The sequence below is a fragment of the Scomber japonicus genome, chromosome 6, assembly GCF_027409825.1.
Source record: "Scomber japonicus isolate fScoJap1 chromosome 6, fScoJap1.pri, whole genome shotgun sequence".
NCBI lineage: Eukaryota > Metazoa > Chordata > Actinopteri > Scombriformes > Scombridae > Scomber > Scomber japonicus.
The window spans coordinates 25,011,988-25,037,102 of NC_070583.1; the positions used below are offsets into that span (position 1 = coordinate 25,011,988).

The window sequence follows — 25,115 nt, forward strand, 5'->3', positions numbered from 1 at the left end:
GTGAAGAGGTGTTTATGCAGCCGTGTTTTTTATCATTTACTTTCTGTGTTCTTGAGAAACCGAAGTACAGTTTGAAATGTCATTCACACTCATGTCGGCAGATCAGTTTCACTTCAGTCCACTGACTCCATTGAAGATACATTTTATTACTGTTGACAGGTTTTATATCATTTATGGAAAGTCTTTTTCTTTCTTTCAGATACCCAGTAATTCTGTCAATAGAGAACCACTGTACCATCCAGCAGCAGAAGAAGATTGCTGTATATCTCAGAGAAATCTTTGCTGACAAACTGGATGTGGGAAATGCACTGAACAGAGACTCCAAAACATTACCCAGTCCTAACAGCCTACTGGGCAAGATACTCATCAAAGTAAGAATACATAACAGGTTTGCAAATGGTGAATGGATGGATGGATGGATGGATGGGTGGATGGATGGATGGATGGATGGATGGACAGTAGATTAACAGTTTATGTTTTAAATGAATGAATAAATACAGAATATGCCCAGTCATTTAATGTACTTGTGAATGAAAGCCTCTGCATTACACTCTCTCAGTTTCATTCCTCTTTGTTCAGTGAAGAAAACAGAGCAGTTGTTATTCCTCCATATTTTAGATCATGAGCGTTACTGTACTGAGGATGGGGAGTAGGAGGGGCACTGCAAGGCAGCTAATTACTGCCCATAAACAGATGAAGAGAATAAAAAGGAGGAGGGGAGGACAAAACTAGCTCATCATATTATAGAGAGGAAAAAAGAGGGACGAGATGCTGGCATGAGATGACAGACTGACAGATTTATTTCATAACATACGCAAACAGAAGCACAAAAAACATTCATTTTAGATTTCTATTAGCTGTAGCAATTTTGTAGTTAACCATGATTAAATGAATCTTTTAAAATATGCTGACATCCCATGAAAAATATATTATGTGTTTTATCTGTAGCAGAGTCACAAATAATCTTATATTCCCCAAATATTAAAATAATATTAAAAAATAATCAAGTGACTGAACAACATACACAGGATAGGCTGCAACAGCAACATTTTGTCTCATATTTCTAATTTGAATCATTTAGTAGGATTTTAAAGTTCAGTGGCTTCAATAATATTAAAAATAAATCTCTATTTCCATTCATTTGATATGAAGGAACCTCACATAACACACATATCATCAGACAGAAAAGTTACTTCAAAAGGTACTGAGTTGTAGTCTGTCGCTATCTGCTGATCAAACTAGATATGTGGCAATAAACTATCTTAAGAAGAATAAACACATTAATATGAAATCTCTTTCAAATATGATAGAAGATTGTGATCCAAATGGTCTGCAAATTTCCACTTTGTTGATTGACATATGTATTTTATGTTTGTTCAAATGTCATATAGGAGAACTAATCATTCAAACACTAATGGCACAGCCTTCCAGAGTAACTTGGGGTTCAGTGTATTGCCCAAGGAAACTTTGACATGTGGACTCAGGCAGTGAAAGAGAGAGAGAGCTTCTGGGTGTGCAAGAGCTTTTAGAATTTATTGGACTTTTTGTTATAAAAACCAGATAAAATTGACTTTATCTGTAATGCGAAGAAAGCCTGCATTATTCCCCTGGAAAAGCGGAGCTTTGGCTATGTCCCCCCAGCCAGATGTCTAAAAAGTAAAAGAGCATTATTGATTTTCTATAAAGCCCTTTACACCTCTCTAACAGTTTTCCTCTATCTCTCCTCCCCCTCTCATCCCTCGTTCGAGAGCCTTTCCCCTCTCTGCATCCCCTAGAGGAGCAAGAGGCCAGAGGGTCACAAGACAATAAAGAAAATGGTTTAAGGGTTTTAGACGGTCACAAAAAGAAGGTAGAAGGGATAGACTGCTTGTGGCAGCAGTTTCAGTGAGGGTGGTGATATCAGCCAGTGAGAGACTGGATGTACTGCTTGGAGTCTGCCATTGATTTTGAAGCTTAGAAAATCTCAACTCCCACTCACACGTCAGAATAGCTCACTAATGGGCTTCCACTCTGCTGAAAGAGCTGCTTAGGGAGCTTCTCTGAGAATCCACAGCTGATTGTACATTTTGTGTGTGTGTGTGTGTGTGTGTGTTTTTTTATATGTGGCACTAATGGATTGAATTCTACCTATATAGTATGGAAAAGGAGCCCCATAAAGAATTTTGAGAGAGGCTACCTTTATGTGTCTGTGAAATATATATTGCATTTTCCGGTGTTATTCCTGGACTATCTTCAGGGTGCAACCTGTGTGGGCATTATTGAGTATACAAAGTGTTTAAAGCGAAGAGTGAATGATTATATATGCATGGGTCAAATGTAAGTTTGTCACTCTTCTCCTGTTTCTTTGTCTGTCTTCTCTTGCTCTATTCTCCAGGGAAAGCGTCTGCCTGCCTATCTGTCTGCAGACGCTGAGGAAGGGGAGGTGTCCGATGATGACAGCGCTGATGAAATTGAGGACGACTTTAAGCTCAAGAGCAGTAATGTACGATAGATAAAGAAATGTTTTGTTAATTGTTTGTTAAGTGGGACATAACATGCACATTTACAGGTCTACATTTTTATTGTGGGGCTCTACAGGAATATCCCTACATGATTTTACAGTTTAAAAAATCCTTATTCATCTTTCCTGGCCCTAAATGCCTCTGTCTGAGACAGGACTAGTGATCCAGTGTTAGCTTTGATCTAAGGTAGTGTACAAAAGAGGTTATATAAACAAACAAAAGTAGATGGACTTCACTTTTCATCCCTGTTCTTTACTTGGAATGTAAACTTCTCAAATACTTCATGCACAAGCTGAAATCTGATTGAAATATGCGAGTGGACGATACAAACAGCCAATGGAACAACCTTAGTAACAACCTTAACTAATGGAGTGAATGGCTATTCATCAGCTTGGTGGGAAAATAGAGGTCATTTTGCAAGAAGAACATCCAGAGCAGGTCAAAGCTCTGGCTTTTGACTTGAAGACAGCATGTTACACATGTTCACCTCAAGTTTTGGAACTTTGACTGTGTGTAACATAGATATCCATCATAACAGAATATGAATGACAGAAAATCACAAAAAACATATTATTTCCACTAAATCATCATCATTTTTTTAATACAATTCTTATTTCATGAGCTATCATAATAGCAAGACAACTAACAGTGTCAGCCACATCTTTCTGTCATCTGTGCCTAAAATAATGATTTGCTTTAAAATGATTAAAAGGACAGAGTGCAAATGAAAGATTAACATTTTAAGAGCTTTGAAAGAGCTAAATCATAAGCACAGGAGAAGAGAAGTGTTTTTAACCTGGGTTTAAAAGGCACTTTAATAAAAGTTAGCGTAATTGATGTGAGAATACAAAAAGGGTGTTTTTTAAATTGTAATATTAATTTTTTTAAACCTTTAAAATACTTTAAAGATTATCAAAATAAAGAGGTAAAAGTAGTTTAATTGAACTTGCCTTTTTCCTTTACTGCCGTCTGTCTGGGCAGCTTCCTAGTGTGTCTCTATTCTATGCATATGCACCACAAAGAGAAGTTAGATAATCGGATCTTAATGATTTTGTTGTGTTCAGGGTAATGAGTTTGTTAATTGAGATGTAATGTTGTTTATATATATAAGTTTTATATATCATCCCCGCAGTAATGTTTGGGGATAATCAATGTTTAATGGTGCAGCTCCCTGAGTATTAAGCCAATGCAAGTATAAAAAGAATTAGAACTAGCTTTTTATTTATTGATGAATACAGCTACATGCAAATCTATGCAACTGTAGTTCCAGGGTTTCCCTCATCAAATTTAAAGCAGGAATGCACTCTAGTTATTTTCCAGATGGTTCACTTGTGTGACTGAATATGGCATCATTCTACCACATTTAGCTGGAGGCATGAGGCCGCAGATGCCACTTTGGATGATCATCGCCATTTTAAAGGGATGGTGGCACTGAGCGGTTTTGTATTTAGCTCATTAAACTAGTTAGGGATAAGCATCACTTTAGCTGTACAGTAAGCTTTCAGATCAGTCAATACCAATGCACTAATATTACGATAAGAAGGCAACACATAATGTTGTCAGTACATGAAGTGGCGTCCTCGGGCTGATGTCAATTGCAGTCAGTTCCATACTCACCAACTTGTACCTGAAACAGTTTAGACGTGCAAATGTAGGATGTGTTGATGTTGACGTTAACTATGGCGCTCAGAATCAATCATTATTTACTGTATAGTGCACTATATTTACCTGCTGCAATTTCTCATCACATTTCATATACATTACAGCGTGTGCCAGTTTGATTTTAAAGCTATTTCTTAAGAATGTATTATTAATTACAAACAGATTCAGGTTTATTGGCCATGTGTATGCCTAGAAGGAATTTGACTCCCGTTTCTAGTGGCTCTAAATGTTATCACAACTAACAAACATTACAATAATTACAATAACTATTATATACAAGCAAGTAAGGGAAAACATAGGTACATATAGAAACAACAAAATGACAGCAACATACAAGGTTTACGCACAGTTAAAGCCCTGTAAATTGTAAACAGGATACAAGTAAAGGTGCAAAGGTGTACTTAAGTGAATATTATGTGGGTAATCTAATTAATTGCTTTATATGCTTTATATACAGTACCAGTCAAAAGTTTGGACACACTTTCTCATTGATTTGAATGGGAAACTGTGTCCAAACTTTTGACTGGTACTGTACATACGGTAGGTGGGTCTGTGCAGTTTATACAGTATGCTTAAATATATTTGACTATGATGATATGATATTTATATACTTTACTGCACATTTTGTATTTTAAACAGATATACATTGCCTGTATGTGTAAACATCTGGAAAGAGGGCATACTCCTAACTACTCCTATTACTGTCATTTTGGATCTTTAAAAAATAACATCTTAAATATTAAACACAATATTTATAGAAATTCTGAAGTGGTTACACTCACTTGTTTCGTGAAAGTAATACTCTCCATCATCTCCTGTCCATACATGTGTTTTTGCAATGTGTTTTGTGCCTTTCGCTTCCTTGCCTTTCTTGCTCTCTAACCTGCTAACTCCATTCTGCTTTCAAACAGGGGAATGGTCATCACCAGGTAGAGTCTCACATCAGAAAGAAACTGGACTCTCTACTGAAGGAGTCTCGCATTGGAGACAAGGAAGATACGGACAGCTTCAGCATCAGAGCCCTGCTCCGAGCCACTCACCAGGGCCTGCAGAAGAACCTGCGGCAGGTACAACCCCAAGGCAATGGGTAGAGATGCATATGCAGCAGAGTAATACATGTCAACAGATGAAGAGACGAAAGAGAGCAAAAGAGGGGGGATAAAACTAGGCCATGATATTAGTCACAGAGGGAGAAAATAAAGACTAGATACTGCACCACCCACAGGTCAAAGGCACCCGCAAAACACACAAAAAATGAACAGACAAACAGCACTTCCTCAGACCACTCTGCAGGGAATTCCCTATTTCCTCATGCATGGGCGGTATGTAATCTAAAGCATGTCAAAACAGACCTAAAGTGATGAGAAACTAAATGTCTGCAGTGTTACTCAATATTTTATTTCCCTCCTTGCCTCTCATGCTATTTTTAGAAGCTTTAGTTTCCTGAGAGCCACTTCCCAACACCCACAGTGGGTGTCGTGCATCTGAGTTTCCTTTTCTACTCCTGCTTTGCTGGAGATTCCCTTTACCTCATGCTGTCTCCAAAGCTCTTTTTGTCACTCTCTTCCTTATCATAATTTATATTCTTTCTCTGTCTCTCCTTTTCTTATTTCTCCCCCAAATCTCTTCTTCAGCTGTGTTGTGGTTTATTGGCTGATGTCTGTTGCAGCCCCTCCAGCAACTGAGCTTTTGGGTTTAAGTGACTCACTGGGTGCTAATTTGGTTGTTATTAGATTCACACCAAATGCTTAACACATGAGAGTAAACAAGCACACACAAATACACATGTAAAATAGCCTCTGAGTGTGTTCTCCTTGTATCTAGAGCTCCAAAGGTGTACTGAAGAAATCCCAGAGCAGATCCTTCATCACGACGCTCAAACAGAAGGTGAGGAGCACGGAAAGAAAGGATGCTTTTTGCTTCATTTTTGATCTTCTGTGGGTTCTGAAATGGGAAAATTGTGTTCAGCTTCAGACTGTTTGGTAATAATATACTTAGATACTTTAAACCACAGCAATAATAAACCTTCACAAATGACCATTGAGAGAGCCAACTAGAGACAATAGTGCTGGAAACATCACAAAATACCACACTCAAAGGTTAGCAATTACATCTCACTTAGTGTGTCAGGACTCTTAAAATACCACTGAACAGCAAGGTGTACCTAATAAACTGCCCATGATGTATGGTGAATTTAAATATATAACACCCTTTGTAGAAGTATCTTAAGCCTGTAGTAGGAAGCAGGGTAATAATTAAGACAGGTTTGTGCATAAATGTTGTATGAGTGGTTATTTGGTTTTGTTTTCTCTCTACATTCTCTCATTCTCAGTCTGGTTATTCCTCAGTCTCCATTGATTTTCTTCCTCTACCTATTGGCTTCTTTTAACCTCTTAAGTCCTTCCATTCTGCACTCTTTCCCTTCCTCTGTTTACCAACTCATGTCTTGTCTTCATTCTTTCATGCTTCTGTCTTTGCATATTTTGCATCCTCCCACGTGTGTGTGTGTGTGTGTGTGTGTGTGCGCGTGCGTGCACGTGTGTATGCGTGTGTATATGTGCATGCATTGGTGCATGTAATCTGTTGGCAAGCAGCCTAAACCCTGTAATTACTGTGACCCTCATCCCCTTCTCAACTCCACTTTAGCTCTAATAGGGATGTTGCTTCTCTCACAGAAGAATACACTTTACCAAATACACACTCTCTATAATTACATAAGCTATACCTAAAACACCCACCGACATGCACAAACTCAAAAACTCAAAAACAATAACAACACTCTATAGATAACACATCTATGAAACACATACAGTTGCAAAAGAGAGACTATCAGCGACCTCTGCCCACTAAAGAACCCACATAAGTTTGTGTGTGGTTGGTATCATGTATGATGTGTATTTAACACATTTATCAGAATTTAAGTTGAACATAATTTGCAACAAGAATATAGGCACTATTTTTACTCTTTTCAATGTGTCAAAGATAGAAATGAAATGGTAAATGAAACCTTCCTTGCAGTGCTGCTTCTGTGTCTGTTAATATATTTGTGTATGTGTCTGTTCGTTATCCAGAGGCACTCCAAATCCAGGCTGACATGCCAAAGTGTGGACAAGGAGGACGACAGTGACGAGAGGTCTGGGAATGAGGCTGGAGGACAGTTCAACAGGTGACCTTTGACCTACCACACCACAACACTGATGCTTGGTAGTTGGTGACTGCCAGGAGTATTGAATGATTCAAGGCATTAGTAGCTTTCTCAGTAATAACTTCTGTTTCAGTGAGGAAAACAATTTTGGACTTGAAGCCTGTAGCTTGACTGCTATTGATTTGTTCTCCTTTCATGTAAAAATCTATAATCTGTCAGATGAAGGACTTCAAAAAAGTCTACAATCAACATTTCTATACTTTTTTTATAAGTCCTAGGCTACGTTCATTCTGCAAATATTGCTCAATTATGCAATTATGACTGGTGTTGTCATATAGCTCTATTAACTCATTTAAATCATAGCTGGGTGTATTGTATAAAATACAGGAAAGGTATTGCTTCTTGTGCTACATACTTACTTTTATTAAATGTAGTTTTAATGTTTTGTTTAAACACAGTTACCTGTGATCAATGCAGGAATATTTATTAAGAAAATTGATTTAGCAAAGTAGCAATAATGCATCTTTAATAATTCTCCATTACAATAAAAACTCCTGCATTCAAAATTATTTTAAGTGATATTTCAGAGGTACTGGCAACAGAATGAAATTAAAAAAAGCAAAAGTGAATAATACCAGAGTATGCTAGAGTTGTTATACTATTGCAGCATTATTATTGATGTAGTAACATGTAAGTGGCACTTACTGTAAATGCTGTAGTTGGTCAAAGTGGAGCTAATGTAACTTCTTTATATATAGTATATATATAGCAGTTTAATCTACAACAGTGTGTATTTATTCATTCACTGATCAAATGTTTTGTATGTAAAATCTTAATTGGAAATGTATTTCTAGTTGTGAGGAGTTGAAAGTACAAAATATAAAAACTCAAAGTACTCAAGTAAAGTCCCTTAATATTGTATGAAAGTACTATATTTGAGTAAATATACTTTCCATTACTTCCCATGTCACTTTGAGTTTTGCTTCTAGTGCATCTCAAATGTTCCACTTAACTGTTCCTCTGCTGAAAACCTCCATTGTAGTTGTCCTCAATCTTTCCTCCAGTTAAGTATACCAGTGTGCGATTATGACGTTTTTATGTTTCATTGGACTGAAATAAATGTCACATGAGCTCAGTTATTAAGTGTTAAGATGGATATTAATCAAATGGAAATTAGATGTTCATCATATTTAGGACCACATACAAAAGTGGCCAAAATCAGAATTCAGTTTTATTTTCTGCTCATACTATGGTTTTAAAAATACAGATCTGATTCACAAATGTGGGAAAAATACACAAGTAGAGGGCATAGCAACTTGAATATAACCAAGTTCTCGTTTACGCACATTCTTTGAGCAGCTCTGTCTCCTTTTTCTTTTTTCTTTGTGTGTGAGCAATGGGCAGGAAGTATGGAAATTCAGCTGTTTTTCCTCTCCTTTAGTTGGTTTCTGTGTATCAGGCCTTTGTCTCCCTCTTTGTTCCTCCATTATCTGTTCCTGGTTGCATATTCATATATGCATCTTTGAGAACTATCACAATACACATTCCTGCAAGCACGCATCTGTGTAACTTGCTGTTCTGCAAGATTTTGTGTGCATGACTTTGTGTATGTGTAGTTGTATGTGAGTCTTGCTGTTGCACTGCATGCGCTCTGGTCCCTATTAAGCTTTTTGCTTTTGATGCCCTTTACTGCCATTTGCACCTGCCTCACTGATGGACATCCCTCTGATGCCTGTTAAGCTTTTGCCAATGTAAACGCTTGGATGGGTATATGAGTGTGTTCATGGCTTCCTAGACATCCATCTTACTTTACATGTCTCATGCATACATACATGATCTCACTCACTCTCCTTGCAATTGTCTTCTGTCATCTGGCAATTGTTTTAGGGGTGGAAGGAAGAGGAAGACGATGAAACTGAGTAGAGATCTGTCAAACCTGGTGGTGTTCACCAACTCTGTTGCCTCGCAGGAGTGTCTGAATGAAGGTGAAACATTTAGTTTTGACTGCACACACACACAGGCATACAAATAAGCGTATTTCAATATTTGCTTTAAAAACATTTACCTCATGCCTAACCCATGTTTCCCTTCAGGTACTCCAGGTGATGTTTTGTCATTCAGTGAAACCAGAGCCCAGTCTCTGGTGAATCACAGAGCTGAAGACTTCTTGGTGTTCAACCAGAGGCAGCTGTCACGGATTTACCCCTCAGCCTATCGCATTGACTCGTCCAATTTCAACCCCCAGTTCTACTGGAATGTGGGCTGTCAGTTGGGTGAGCTCGCTGTCTGTCACTCAAAGCTTTTGACTCGTGTGGAGCTTATCTTTTAATGAAAACATTAGGTGCCCTCCCTTAAGCGACATACACTATCATTATTTGACACTGTATAATAAATGCATACACTTAAATATACTTCATCATATACTTCATGTATGCATATCACATTCTGTGGTCTGCTATTTTCCTGATTTGGTCATCTTTGCAGAGCCTAATGGGTAAGAGTGTGAACTCAGTTGTGCAGCATTGCATGTGTGTGACTGATTGTGTGCGAGTGTATTTATTGGGTTACAGTTGGAATAGTAATTTGTGAGGATTAAGCAGAAAAACAGTATATAGGCCTAGATAAATAAAAAAATAAGATCAAGTATAAATATATATAGATAAACTAAAAAAAATGGCTGGAACCAAATATTTTCAACTGCACAAGAGCTGAACAATCCAAAGTCAAAGTCAAACAATCCAAGATTGTACCGGTGGGGGGTGTCATGCTGGGAAAAACACTTTCTTTTACATACTATTACAGACTTATTTGAATGCACCAGTAGTCGTGCATTTATAAACCCAGGCGTTTATACTCCAAAACTTTCTCAATTTACTTTTATTAGAAACACAATTAAAACACACATATTACACCTGAGACAGTGTGTCAGGTTGATGAGTAATGGTCCGGTAATGATTTGCTTAACTGAACTGGACCGGTATATTAACTCTGACTTGGTTCGGGTTAGGCCTTTTAAAAGAACACAGTAACTTTACATATTTGATACAGTGTGTACCTGTATGCTTACTCGCGTCCCAAAAACTGTTCATCAGAGCCACGCTCTGATGAACAGTTTTTGCACATCGCGCTTCAACATCAGTTTGGTCTGTAAAGACTGAAACATCACAGCAGTGTCCCCAAATACTTCTGATCAACACACAATCATTTTTCCGCACAAAATACAGCATTAATGGGTCATCAATAATCTATCTGTTTTCATCAGCTGCCAAAACAGAAATGTGGACACTCACATCATTATGTTTAAAGTTATAGCTATCATAGTTATCGTTTCCAGTGTGGACAGCCTTTTATATACCTTTAATCATATGCAGATCCAACCTCTCTGTATTTCACTGGTAAATAGGACACACCGGTGTATAAGACGCACCCCACTTTTAAATGAAAAAATTGCGTTAAAGGTGCAACTTATACACTGGTTTTTACGGTACTTCTTTGCTAATCAATTTTTATGTTCCTTCCTTTATTGAATAAAAATGAATTGATAAACAAAGAGGAACATTTTATAAATGCAAAAGTAAATGAAAAGTGAAGAATCACTCTCATTTTAGCTTATATATATTGCACCAATAGCTTGATGTGTAGGGGTTACGTGACATTTAGTAATGAAACATTTTTTTCTCTTTTAGTGGCCCTGAACTACCAGACTGAAGGCAGAATGATGCAGCTCAACAGGGCCAAGTTCATGGTGAATGGAGGTATTGGCTATGTCCTCAAGCCCCCTCCCATGTGTAAAGGTACTGCAACAAATATGCAGCATACACACAACCAAGCAAAAATACAAGCATGCAAACAAATACTTGATATGTTCATATACATAAACACTGATCAGCTGTTCATGATGTAATGCTCAAAAGAAAGCATACAAAATGTGTATCCAGTAATAGAGTTTAATGTAAATTTAGCAAAGTCTATATAGTTCTGTCTTATTTGTTCCTATGCACATCCTGTGTGTAAATATTTGGGTCTGGGTTTTTTTGGATTAAGTGATGACATAATCAAAGTTCTTGCTCTGCTGTCTTTCATTCCCTCCAGGCTCCTTCAGCCCATTCAGTGCTGACCCACTTCCAGCTTACCCCAAAAAACAGCTAATTCTCAAAATCATTAGTGGACAGCAGTTGCCCAAACCTCCAGATTCCATGCTGGGGGACCGTGGAGAGGTACAAACACACTGAACTCTGAGTCTGTCTCACACACACATATCAAACAACATGCACTGTTACACTTGCCTTCTTAGATATGTTTATCTTGCTCTTGATCAGAGATATATTCAACAGCATGAAATTTAATTTTAAGTCATAATACTTATGTCTCATCTTCAAAAACAACTACAACTAAAAAGACAAAAGTAATGTCTGCCAAATTAATTTAATGTTGTGCAATATGACAGAATTGTATTGCCTTTTTTATCATCTCACTGCTCTTCCTTCTCTATCAGATTATTGATCCATTTGTTGAAGTGGAGATCATCGGTCTGCCAGTTGATTGCTGCAAGGAACAGACACGAGTTGTTGATGACAATGGTTAGACACACACAGATGAACTTGAACAGCAATACTGTAAACACACTGAACAACTGAATGTTTTAACATGTCATCTCTTGCACAACAGAAAATGACCAGACGTTACCGTACTCTAAATTTCTAGACCTATATGATCTGATTAACATCAACCCATCGCAGCTTCCTACCTGCCTACAAATGTTACTTTGACTGATTATTTCCTTTTGGTGAGATGTTGAGTATATCATATCATCTGGCCAGGGCTGCATAGTTCCGTCAAATAGAATATTGTTGTAGAAAATATCAGATTTCTTCAATTGTATCATCTTGTTAAGTTTTGTTATTGTATTTTAAAAAGAAGCCCTTTTCATGGATTACATATCACAGTAGGAAGAGCTCAATAGAATTAATGATGGCTGAATTCCATTTCAGTTTCAGGGTTCCAGATTAGTGTAGAACAGGGTCCTCGTTAATATTATCAGTAACACCTGTGCTTTTCCTACTGAGACCAGTCAAAATGTCTGCTGTGGAAAAAAGGCAGACTGATGTAACATTTTATTGATCACAATTACAGAATTGCAACAAATTCTATTGCAGACCTTTAGCCCATATAAAACAGATTGATCCCTGAGAAATAGCCACTGCCCTAACAAGGGATGGAATAAATGTCTGCACCACATATTAATTATGATTAGTATTATTATTCTTCAAAGGCTTGATTTTATGTTATGACCTATGGTAAATGGACTGTACTTATATAGCACCTTTCTAGTCTTTACGACTACTCAAAGCGCTTTACATTACATCTCATTCACACACTGATGGCTACCACGCAGGGTGCCAACCTGCACATCAGGAGGAAGTTAACCATTCATTCTCAATCATACACCGTTGGGGTTAAGTGTCTTGCCCAAGGACACATCGACATGTGGACTGGAGGAGCCGGGAATCGAACTGCCAATCTTCCAATTGGAGGACGACCGCTCTATCTCCTGAGCCACAGCTGCCCCACCTATCCATTACTGTTTTGCAACAATGCAACTTTGTATGACTACTGCTTTGTTGTGATACAGTACCACTTCCATATTTTTGCACTTCATTTTCTTATCCTCTGAAAAGGGATTTGAAAAGTGCCATATGCTGTACATACTATGTGTGTATTACACTATACATATAGTATTATAGTACATACTATGTATGGCACACAAACAAAACTATCTTAATTTCTAATAATGACTGCAATCAATCCTTAGAAAAACACTGGATATCAAACAATGCTCTAGCCACAGATGCTGCACACTTTTGGTTATGGAGCGCTGCTGGGATCAAAAGTCAGATTAATTAATTAGAGGCATGAAGGAAGCAGAACAGAGGGGTTTGCTAACATGTCTCCATAGATGAGGGCACCCATCAGGGGGAGGGGAAAAGCCTCCCCTGGGGAAGGTTATGGAGCCATCAGAGCTCAACAGTATTATAAGATTACTGTGCGGGGCATTGATCCATGAAATACTATTATCTGACACACCACTACTACCAACATATTTTACAATTCATCAGATTTACATTTCAGTCTTGCATGATTTACATCTGTGTTTGATGGACATATTGATGAAGCACATCCTGATGAGCATATATGATATTTGTATATTTTCCTCAGGTTTTAATCCAGTATGGGAAGAGACCTTGTCTTTCACGCTCCACATGGCTGAGGTAGCTTTGGTGCGCTTCCTCGTCTGGGACCATGACCCTATTGGACGGGACTTTATTGGTCAACGGACTGTTGCCTTCAGCAGCCTGATGCCTGGTCTGTGCAGAATTCATCAACTATATCAGCTATATTTGAAAAAAACTATTATAGTACTGCTATTTAACACAAATAGATGGACAGACTCACCAATACACACTCACTCTTAAACACATAATTCCCTGATGGCTTTAGCAGTGCTATGGTTATGGGACACATTATCATTTGTCTAGTGAACCATGATTTGTTTGATTTGTAAAGTGAAAGGTGGTTGGAGGTTATTTTTGTTGTCCACATCCATCAGAGTTGTCCCTGACTCCCTGATGCCCTTCCTCAGGCCCCTACTACACAATCACCAGCCTGATGACAGCTATTATCTTTCTTCTACCACTCATTCTCTCAGTTACATGCTTTCTCCTTTCATCTCTAACAACAGGTTACAGACATGTTTACTTGGAGGGACTGACGGAGGCTTCCATCTTTGTGCATGTGTCAGTGCATGATGTCTATGGGAAGGTGAGTGCTATATTTTCCAGGTGTTCACTGTAGTGATCTCCCCGGGAATCTCTTGAGAATATATTTTGGAGGTAAACTGAAAAAAACATGTTCTTTTTTCAAAGTATCAATCTGTTGAGGCTATGCTTCTTCAATTCTTTGTCTTTCTAGTGGAGCCCTCTAGTCCTGAACCCCAGCTTTACCATAATGCACTTTCTAGGTGCTAATAAGGTATCCTGGTGGCCTAGGCTCTGTGTGATTCTGCATGAAACTGTAATGCATGAGTGCAAAAGTGCAGTTTGTCTTCAGTTGTATTTGCTCTGACTTGTTTGTGTGTGACATGAAACCACTGAGTCATACAGTTTACTTATGAAGCCATTTTGTCATTCAGATTACATTTCTTTCTACTGTTGTGATATAACTGTCAACAAAGATGGAATAATTTGCAATGTAAACTTGCCTGCATAATCCACAATGGCCACTTACACATTGTGATAACTGAAGGGGTAAGGATGCCATCTAAAGGCAATACATGTAAAAGCATGCAATTGTAAACTGTAAACTGAGTTCAATAGATGGCATATCTTATTCATTTTTTCAATGCAAATTAACACTTTAACTTCAAAGTTTAATTTGTGAAAAGTTATATTTAGTCCATAACAGATTTCACCGTCTTTGCTGATACATTTTTTCACTTCTTTTTTCCTTGCTGTTCTGCTCTTCCTGTCTACAGGGTAATCAGCTGCGAGGTATCCGGAGTTTGTTTAACCGCTCTTCCAAATCCTCTGTGGATACAACCGGTGGCCTTCGGAAACGCTCCATCAGTGATCACTTCCTGCGGCGCACAGCCAGTGCCCCAGCAAAGGGTCGGAAGAAAACCAAGATGGCACTATCAGAGTCAGTGGCCTCGATATCAAGCCACAAGAATGGCACAGGTGCAGTAGGAGAGGACATGTCAGGGAAGGAAAGAGTGGTGGAAAAGCGTTACCAACCCCGGGCCCCCCTCACCCACAGACCTATCTCCATGCCGTTAGACAGGCTTCTGCAAGGGCAGCTATCCCTCTGCTCCTCGGACAAGGAACAGCTTGAAATGGGTGCAGACACTGTCATTGGTGGGTATTTTAATGTCATCCTAGAAAAAAAAAAACATATTTTGGAACTATGCAAATTACACCCAAATTACATCCATTCCGTTTAGTTTGCATTAGAACTTTGTAAGATTTGTGATTCATTATCTAGTACCAAAACAAAACAAGCCATAGTGATGTGTGACATTAATTATAACAATCCATGTAATTCTTAAAAACTGTATTACAAAAGTGCCACTGATTTTGTGTTGAAATTAATGGAGTTCACATTTCTTAAAGCCACATTTTGACTTAAATTGCTTTTCATGTCTGTAATTTCACCCCTTTGCGTACTTGTTCTGCTACAACTATCTAAAAAAAACTTGTGCACTAACCATATGAACTGACAGACTAAAACCTACTCACCATGATACCTAAACATGCCTTTTCTGTCCCATCTTCATTTGTTGTGCTTCTTTATAGTAGAGAACTGACTAGGATATTCCTGCAGGTAATCCAAAATACCTATTGTCTGAAGGTTGCATTGTTCAAAAACATACCAGTATTACGTCCACCCAGTGTATTTTGTTCGGAAGTGGTCTGAGAAATATATTGCTGTGTCATTTGATCCCATCTGACCAAACCAATCCCATTTGACCATCTCTTTCCTATTCTGATGTTCGCATACATGGATTCCTCCTTTTTTTTAAAAAAACTTCCACAGCCTCATTTTCCAGCTTCCCCTTCACAGTCGTACTTGGTGATCCATTTGTCTGTGTATCGCTATTGCCTTGTATTGGCTCGAGTGTTAATTGTTGTCATTTGATTGTTGGTTGGCTGGTTGTTCTACATTAAGTTATATTTTTATGAGTCCTTTCTTTATTAATCTATATGTTGAATAATCTGTGTCCATAGGAACGTTCCCCTTCGACAGGCCCAGATCATCTGTGGATCTTCTCATCAAATCATCAACTCCTATTGAACAAAGCATCTCTTCCCCTTCTAAAACATGCATCAACAAAAATAATGAACTTGACCAATCAGAGGAGGCTTCTTATATGGTCATTGGTGGAGGAGAAGTAAGAAGTGAAGAAGACTATGTCAATTACCAGTCAGAAGGCAATAAAGTCAACAAAGCAAAGATGATCTTCATAGAGACAGAAAGAAATAGTTTCAGCTCACCTTCCACAAGCAAACAGATAAGACCAGATAAACCAGAAACGTCATCAAACAGCACAACATTCACAGTTGCACCTTCAGTCTCCTCCTCCTCTGCCCCTTCCTCTGTGACCCCTATTTCCCCTATCAGTATGGACTGTGATCTGAAGAGTCCCAGCTCTTTGCATGACAGCACCATCTCCAGACTCATTGATGCCGTGTCCTTAGGCAATGAGCAAGACACACGTGGCTCTATTTCTGCTCTGATTGGTCAGTTTGAAAGCACTGTTGACCAAAATAATTTCACATTAACCCATGATCATACCCCTTCTCATAACTCAAACTTTAGGCCTACCACCCCTAAAGCGCTGCACGATTTTAAGTCTCCTCTGAAGACCAACACAGCATCTGCTAGTAAGAAACACCTGATAAGTCCCCAAATGTTAGCTCAAACAACAAATAATGTAAACCATGAAATCCATTCACCACATAAGATTTGTCAGACAGACCTGCCTGCTCCTGCCCTTCTTTCGAGCCCAGAAACCACTGAGCTTGAGGAGGTGTACACCATTCTGGATGAGGAGGTACTGTTGCCTGTATCAGTGTACAACCTGAAGAAAACCCATGTTCAGGCAGACACTATGGATGGTACACCCTCAAACAGCTTGGGCTCCTCTCCAGCGAAGGTGGTTCAGGGTTTAGGGAAAGGACACAATGTGGGCTGGGATGGTATGCACAGAAACAAGTGTGGAAGTGAAGAAGTTGGGGAGGCAGAGGAGAGTGTGTATGAGGAGGTGTATGATCCACCAGCACCAGTACTAGAGCTAGAGAAGGGTACTTCTAAAAGGCATATGGGCTCCTCTGTAAACATTGATTGTTTGCAGTTTTACCATGACTCAGCTGAGCATGCTTTGGCAGAAGTGGAGATAAATGTTGATGAGGATCCTTTGGAAATGGTGCTGACCTTGCCGAGACAAGGCCACCCATGGGAAAGGCTCACAAGTCCCACTAAACGCCATGCTATTTACCAAGGCAATGAGTCCACTCCCAAAAACTCCCAACAAAAACAGCCTATGTCATACCATCATCCTCAACAACAGTACCCATCATATGCACCCAGTATACCATTTTCACAGTGTCCCTCCCCAATTAATCAACCGTCCTATCCACTGTCCAACCATCTCCAACATCAGTCCAACTCCTGGCTTTCTCCCTTCCACAGACCCTTTGACTCTAGATCTTCCAACCCCAGCCCACTGCGTCAGAACAGCTATCCCATCCCTCAAGGCAATCCTGAGGCTTTTAACAATAGAGACTTCAATATGTCCTATACACAACAAAGGAGCTATGGCCAGATCTTAAACAGATCTCATCAAGATAGACAAGGGTATAGACAAATAGAGAGGGAGCAAGAAAGGTGTTTCCACAATGGGTTCTCCTCTTCTGAAAGTCTCCCTGGCCAATCTGCCAGTGGAGGCAGAGGCCTATATTCCCCTTCCTCAGACTTTGATACAGTGTACAGCCACCTGGACTATGACTGCATTACACTGTCATTGGAAATTCCAGCTCCTGGAAACACACAACGACAAAGCCAAAGTCAAACACAATCATACAACACAAACCCAAAGCAGTCATGGACCCAAAATGTTTCCCTCATTAATACTGGGCACCAGTCAAAGCCTGAAACCAAAGTTTCTCTACAATCCAAATTAGGGCCTTCAACCCATCCCCCGCCTGGTACCATAGATTCCACAGCCCCCAGCCCATGTAAGTCCAAGTCCCTGGGAGACCTGACCTCTGAGGATATATCATGCAACTTCCAGAGCAAATACCACATCATTAGCCGTAGTTTCATCACTCCACATATGAGGAAACAAAAGAGGATGGGTACCATGGGGGAAGTAACTTTCCAATCACAGTCTTGTGATCCACTTACAGAACAGCTACGTAAACTGGTCAGTCTGGAGGGGGATGACAGTGAAAAAGTAAGGCTTCAGCCTCCTCAGTTGTGTCAGGACACAAAATTCCCACTGGAACACCCACAGACAACAAGCAAAGTACCCTCTGCTCCCAGGAATATAGATGATTCCCCTCCACTCCTTACGCGTCGCCTATCCTCTCGGAGCCAAAGCCGAGTGCGTCACATCAACAGTCGTGCACGTGAAAGACAGCAAGAGGCTCTAAAGCCTCGGCCGGGTGTAGTAGGGAGTAGTACTTCCAGCATTGGTGGGGTTGTATTGAGGAATAAATCAGCCTCACAGAATCCACCAGCTAACAGACACTCTACTGGCTCTTACATAGCAGGTTATCTTGGCCAGCTGGAGGACAGGGGACTTCCTGAAGGAGCTTGTACATCATTACGTTATGGAAATGGGGACCACTATGGAGACCGTTACTATACAGATGACTCTCTTCCACCCGCAGATTCATCCCACTTTCCGTCAGAGCCTGAGGTCTACTTTTTGCTCAGACTATAGCCCTGACCATAACCTAAAATGAGATTAAGGAAGAGTGATTCTTGATAATGTTTGGTTACACCAAAAGCCAGATGATCAAAGAAGTAAATACTTGCCATTGTTCATTCCTATATTCTCAAAGAATTCAGTTTAATTCATAACTTATTTCAAGATAAGATACAGTCGATATAAGTGAAACATCACATATAATCAAACATATAATGGATCTGACAGCATGAATTCCATGTATGAAATGTCCCCTATTCAGTAGTGGGTGGTCTATTTGGTCTGGCAGTGTATTGTCTATATTATGCTTCATGTGTAAATGTACTTGGGAATTTTGGTTCCCTCCAAATGGCTTCCTAGACTGATACTGTATAGATACTGATTATCTTTGTCCCTGTGGTGTACTGTCCAAACTGTGTACATTGACTATGAAGCAAAAAAAGAAGGATTGAAGTTTAAGCAGAGAGGAAATGTCTTTCTTTGTATCATTTGGATGTGTAGAATAATCAAACAGCTAATTTTAATAGATGGAGTTCATCTTTTCAAAGGTCAAATGTAAGTCTTCCTTCTCTTTTCAGTGGTATTTCTTTATTTGTGTTGTGTGTAAATATTCCTGTCATTGTTTTTAATCTGAGATGGGTTTTAATTGAGAACCAGTTCTAACTGTACATTTATGTTTTTGTGCATGTTACCTGTGAACATGTCAAGCATGACTATGCACCAATTTATACAATAGATGTTGCATTGCCCAACAACATTTGCACAGACCAAATACAGTAGTTGCATTGGAAACAACAGAGGATGTAGGCCTATATTGCAATACAGTAAACTTCTGTGCTTGGACTTACTGCTCTCTATGATTTGTAGACTTTGAAAAATTGATTGCAAATGATAAATTTGGAATTTAAAGCATTTTATTTTTATAATTGCTTTGATACAGACTGCAAAAATAATATCTTGTTGGTTCTGGTTGTTTTATTTTGTATAACTTACGGTAATTGAACAAAAACAGAGTGATATCTATACAGGCTTAGGAAGGGAGGGTGGCAAAGCTGCAGGTTTTTTTTTTATTGTTTCAGTCCATTCTTTTTTCTTTCTATTGTTGCTCATCGGAAGAGTGTGAGCATTTTCCTACCAATGCAATAAAATATTGAAATATTTGATTTCAACAAATTCAATGTTTATTTCTTGTTATAGTCAAAATGTTGGATAGCAACAGTGTAACATTGCAACATATTTATTGAAAGTCACAAACATGGCCTCCACTTTCCCCATATGCCACCATATGCATAATGGGAGGTAATTGCTCATGAAAATACTATAATAGAGCTGACAAATAATAGCACACCTGTTGCTCTGGGTATTAAATTCCCCGTACTACCTCCAGGCTAGACTGATAAGTTTTATGAATCAATCGCAATACAAAAATCCACATTAAGATACACATTAAGATTAGAGTTAAGCAGCTTCCCCAAACTCACTTCACATACCTATCTTAAGTGACCTTGAGCCATTCAAACTATTGCTTTTACAATGTAGAGGCTGTAAGAAGCTTACCTAAACTCCTCATTTGCTTACTTTAAGTGATCTTAGGTCATTTGAATTATTGAAACACAATTGTATTCATAGGAAGCAAGCTATAAACACATACATACACATCACTGCTAACTTCATACACGCTAATCACTTGCGAGCATTGTGTTGTTTTTCCACCATCACTCTAGAGAGGAATAATTTCAGGTAGTGTGCTTGTGTCATCTGTTTTTTCTTCCTACTCAAAGGCTTTACAACTATCATAAATACTCACATCAACAATTAATTTGTGCATAGTTAGGTGTATGTTATAGTCAAGATACTGACCAGATGTAACAATTTAACGTGATTTGAGCTTAGGTGAATCATGATTCTGTTTAATGAATTTTCTCTCTGCAGGATGCTGACTTGAGACTATGATCTTACATTTAGCACTTTAATGGAACTTTTGTCTTTGGTAACAGGAACTGTTGAATGTTGTCTATGAGGTACTGCATCATTTTCTCTGAACTTATTGCACCCCATTGGGAGGTTTGATGTGAATTATATTTTACACAAACTGAATTTATTGCACTGTTGGTTCATGCATATTCTAACATTGAGTTAATAGTAATGTGTTTATGTGTTGAATATCCAGAACAACTGCATCCATGTCTTGGTTTCACTGGCTCCTCACTCAGTGGGTTCCCTTGCTGCTGCTTCTCAATGTGCTGGGCAGACAGACAGGGCTGCAGGTGGTAAAGGCGATACTGTGTTCTCGGTGGGGTACACCGAGCAACAAGGGCCTCTCCCAGGAAGGAGATGTGATTATCGGTGGACTCCTTAATCTGTATTACGTACCCTCAGCTTTGGAGCAGGGCTTCACCAAACTGCCACAGTATAAACCTTGCACTGGGTAAAACCTGATCACAACTTGTATTGTTACAGTATGTTTGGTGGTTATTATGTTCATATTATGACAGCAGATTGTCTGTATCTTTTATGAGGTACATTATTCTTTAGAAAGAAAAAAATCCAGTATATCTGAGATAGTGTCTCAAAAGATTTAAGCTTGCATGCATGAAATGTTTGGACCCTTTTTGAATTAATAATCCCGTTCATGACTATTTTTTATATTTAACTGGTTGATATTGTAGTTAATTTCTTCCATCTCCTGTGATCTTAGTTTAGATCTACTAGCATTAAAATATGTGTATGCTATGACGTTTGCGGTGGATGAAATCAACCGTAACACCACCCTGCTACCAGGAGTGAAGCTGGGCTACCGTATACTTGATAGCTGTAGCCGATACCCCTGGGCTATGCAAGCTGCACTGTCACTGGTTGGAGGAGACACACACAGCTGCAACTTAACAGCCTCTATGTCTCAATCTGCAGCTCATGAACAACTTGGAGAAAAAACAGGTATTACTCTATATAAATTAGTATACAATTAAAATCTGCTTTGTACAAACAATAACTGAGATGATTGAGGTACAAAACATTGTCATTATTTAACACTATATCTAACACTATCATCAGGTGGTCAGCCTGTTGCGCTGCTCATTGGTGCTGCCACATCCTCAACAGCCATAATACAGTCAAGGATCCTGGGGCCTCTCTCTGTACCTATCGTGAGTTTCACTGCCCCAGGAAATAAAACTTTGATTAACCTTTTTTATTAAGCATTGACAAGATTTTCATGAAAAAAGTATCAGTACAAGAAGAGAAGTGTCAAAATAATAGTTTTGTGTCTTTCCCTCAGATAAGCTACTTAGCGAGCTGCCCCTGTCTTAGTGACAGGCTCAAGTTTCCTAACTTCTTCAGAACAATCCCCAGTGATACTTACCAAGCCCGAGCCATCGCACGACTGGCCATACGCTTCAACTGGACTTGGATTGGGGCAGTTATAGAAAATAATGATTATGGTCAAGGGGCAATACAGGTCTGCTTTTTGTTATGTTGTAAATTGCATGAAAAAATATCTCATCTACCTTCTTTATGTATAGAACAAACAATACATATGTATGTACATATTTGTTGTTTTACTTTCTATATTTCAGATATTTCAGGAAGAGATTCGAGGGAAAGGGGTGTGTTTGGAATTCATAGAGACTTTCAGCAGAGAAACTATTGAACGTGATGCCAGACATGCAGCAAACACAATTCAAGCTTCGACTGCAAGGGTGATTCTGATTTTTTGCTGGTATATAGATGTAAAGAAACTATTTCTTGAACTGGCCAAGAGAAATGTGAGTAACTGGCATGGACATTTATATAGACAAAGGGTTCATCATCAAACAAATCCATGTATTTTGTAACATCAAAACTCTGTTTTTTCTGTAATTTATTTCAGTGTCCTCTTACTATAGGTGACTGACAGACAATTTCTGGCCAGTGAGGCTTGGAGCACCAGCAGTGATCTTCTCCAAGATCTTACCATTTCTGAGGTGGCAAATGGAGTTCTTGGTGTGGCCATTCGAAGTTCGACTATACCTGGATTTGAAAATTATCTCAAAACTTTGCACCCAAATCATCGTCCCAACGATGAATTCTTAAGATATTTTTGGGAAAAAGAGTTTTCATGCAGCCCTGGAGCTACACAGTCACATGCAACACCTTCCTCCTCATATTCTTCTTCACCACTGAAAACAAGGTTTGACTATCCATCAAATGTTTCCTCTTCATCCCCTGAAAAGAGGTCCCTTCAGAAAGACTCACTACCAACCTGCAATGGGACAGAGTCCCTGGAGGGCATGCAGCATGTCTTTACTGACACCTCCCAGTTAAGAGTGGCATATAATGTCTACCTTGCTGTTTATGCAGCGGCCCACGCCCTTCACAGCCTTCTTTCCTGCCCCAACAGAGATAACCCTCATAGAAACAACAGTTCCATTTGCTCCTCTCCAAAACATGTCACACCCATAGAGGTAAATATGGTTATGTCTGACTGATAGCTCTAGATGTTTGTGAAGATTGAAAATTACATTTTCAAATACTATTTTTTTTCTTTAAAAATTTTCTTCAACTTTTCATGATTTCACAGCTGTTACAGCACTTGAACAAAGTGAACGTCACCACTCCACAGGGAGAAATGTTTTATTTCCAAGGGGCTGACATTCCAGCCATGTATGACCTGGTCAACTGGCAGACAACTCCTGAGGGGCCATTAAAATTGGTTTTGGTTGGTCGTGTAGATGAGTTTGATCTGCACCTTAATGAGTCAGCTATTCAGTGGAGCACAGGATCCAGTCAGGTAGTCAGATCAACATATTGTGTTAAGGATAATTACATATTTGCAGTTGAAATAAATGGTGTTGTCAATTCACAAGATTCACTTGATGACATGATTTGGCTTTTTGTGTAGGTGCCAATTTCAGTGTGCAGTGAGAGCTGCCCACCAGGTACCCGAAAGGCCAACAGGAAAGGGGAACCTGTCTGCTGCTTTGATTGTATCCCATGTGCTGAAGGAGAGATTAGTAATAAAACGGGTAAGGAGATTATGTTAAAAGAATTTTAAAAACATGTTTGAAACATGAATTTTCACCTTTCTGTTTTATTTTCCTTCTCTCCCTCCTCTGTTTTCCTCTCCTAGGTTCCCTTCACTGTGAGCGTTGTCCATCAGAGTTTTGGTCCAATGCTAACCAAACTGCCTGCATCCTTCGCCAGCTGGACTTTCTTTCCTTTAATGAGACCTTGGGCATTACTCTGACTACAGCAGCTGTGTCTGGTGTTTTTGTGACAATAATTGTCTTTGTGATTTTTCTGTCATACCGTCAAACACCCATGGTAATAACCCAGAGTAATGTATCAGACATTTTATTAGATGCATTCAGCATTCAAATTTTTCACATTTCTTTTCTTCCATTATTTTTTCTTGGAAAATGGAAAAACAAATTGTTGTATTGCTTATGCGCCCACATCTTTGCCTGTTAATCTGATTTGTGTCAAGGTACGAGCCAACAATTCAGAACTGAGCTTCCTTCTTCTTCTGTCGCTGAAACTCTGCTTCCTGTGCTCACTGGTGTTCATTGGTCGTCCATCAGCCTGGTCTTGTCGTTTCCAGCAAGCAGCATTTGGGATCAGCTTTGTACTTTGTGTTTCTTGCCTCCTGGTCAAGACCTTAGTGGTTCTGGCTGTTTTCCGCTCAGCTCGACCTGGTGCTGAAGCCTTGATGAAGTGGTTTGGTCCAGGCCAACAGAGAGGAAGTGTCTTCCTCTTCACCTGTATACAGGTGTGAATATTGTTTTATCTGTTACAGTATTACATTTTGTGACATATATCAATAACTACACTTGACATTCAATAATATTGGAATAATTTTTTCATAAAGGTTATCATCTGTGTCATATGGCTGTCCCTCAGTCCCCCTGTGCCCCAAAGTGATCTGGGTTTTCAAGGATCAAAGGTCACCCTGGAGTGTGCCATGACCTCTGTGGTGGGCTTCTCTGTGGTTCTGGGTTACATTGGGCTGCTTGCATGCACCTGCCTCATCTTGGCCTTTCTTGCAAGGAAACTCCCCGATAACTTTAATGAGGCCAAACTGATCACTTTCAGCATGCTGATCTTCTGTGCTGTCTGGGTGGCATTTGTTCCTGCTTATATTAGTTCTCCTGGGAAATATGTAGTCGCTGTGGAGATTTTTGCAATCCTGGCCTCAAGCTATGGATTATTGTTCTGTATTTTTGCCCCCAAATGTTTCATCATTCTTTTGAGGCCTGAGAAAAACACTAAAAAACACCTGATGGCAAGATAATGTTTCTGGCTTGAATGTTAGCATAGGACGCTTTAAGATATTTGTTTGGTGGAC

The 25,115-nt window shown here is 39.2% G+C and overlaps 2 protein-coding genes across 2 annotated transcripts in view; both read left to right on the forward strand.

Annotated features, from left to right (window-relative positions):
- plch1 (phospholipase C, eta 1) overlaps positions 1-20,058 on the forward strand; it is a 34,319-nt gene extending 14,261 nt beyond the window's left edge. The window contains exons 8-22 of the mRNA XM_053321454.1: positions 200-371; positions 2,375-2,482; positions 5,075-5,230; positions 5,988-6,050; positions 7,235-7,329; positions 9,196-9,293; positions 9,402-9,581; positions 10,995-11,102; positions 11,401-11,525; positions 11,804-11,888; positions 13,525-13,671; positions 14,048-14,127; positions 14,278-14,337; positions 14,840-15,218; positions 16,089-20,058. Coding sequence (XP_053177429.1) covers positions 200-371; positions 2,375-2,482; positions 5,075-5,230; positions 5,988-6,050; positions 7,235-7,329; positions 9,196-9,293; positions 9,402-9,581; positions 10,995-11,102; positions 11,401-11,525; positions 11,804-11,888; positions 13,525-13,671; positions 14,048-14,127; positions 14,278-14,337; positions 14,840-15,218; positions 16,089-18,808 — 4,576 coding nt within the window. The 3' untranslated portion in view covers positions 18,809-20,058. The remainder of the gene's footprint in view (positions 1-199; positions 372-2,374; positions 2,483-5,074; positions 5,231-5,987; positions 6,051-7,234; positions 7,330-9,195; positions 9,294-9,401; positions 9,582-10,994; positions 11,103-11,400; positions 11,526-11,803; positions 11,889-13,524; positions 13,672-14,047; positions 14,128-14,277; positions 14,338-14,839; positions 15,219-16,088) is intronic.
- Positions 20,059-20,976: 918 nt separating this feature from the next.
- LOC128359903 (extracellular calcium-sensing receptor-like) lies at positions 20,977-25,061 on the forward strand. Its single transcript, XM_053320218.1, has 11 exons — positions 20,977-21,221; positions 21,492-21,730; positions 21,848-21,930; positions 22,071-22,250; positions 22,369-22,557; positions 22,678-23,235; positions 23,352-23,561; positions 23,673-23,796; positions 23,901-24,094; positions 24,258-24,539; positions 24,639-25,061. The coding sequence occupies exons 1-11, from the start codon at positions 20,977-20,979 to the stop codon at positions 25,059-25,061; spliced, it is 2,727 nt and encodes a 908-aa protein (XP_053176193.1).
- Positions 25,062-25,115: the final 54 nt, after the last annotated feature.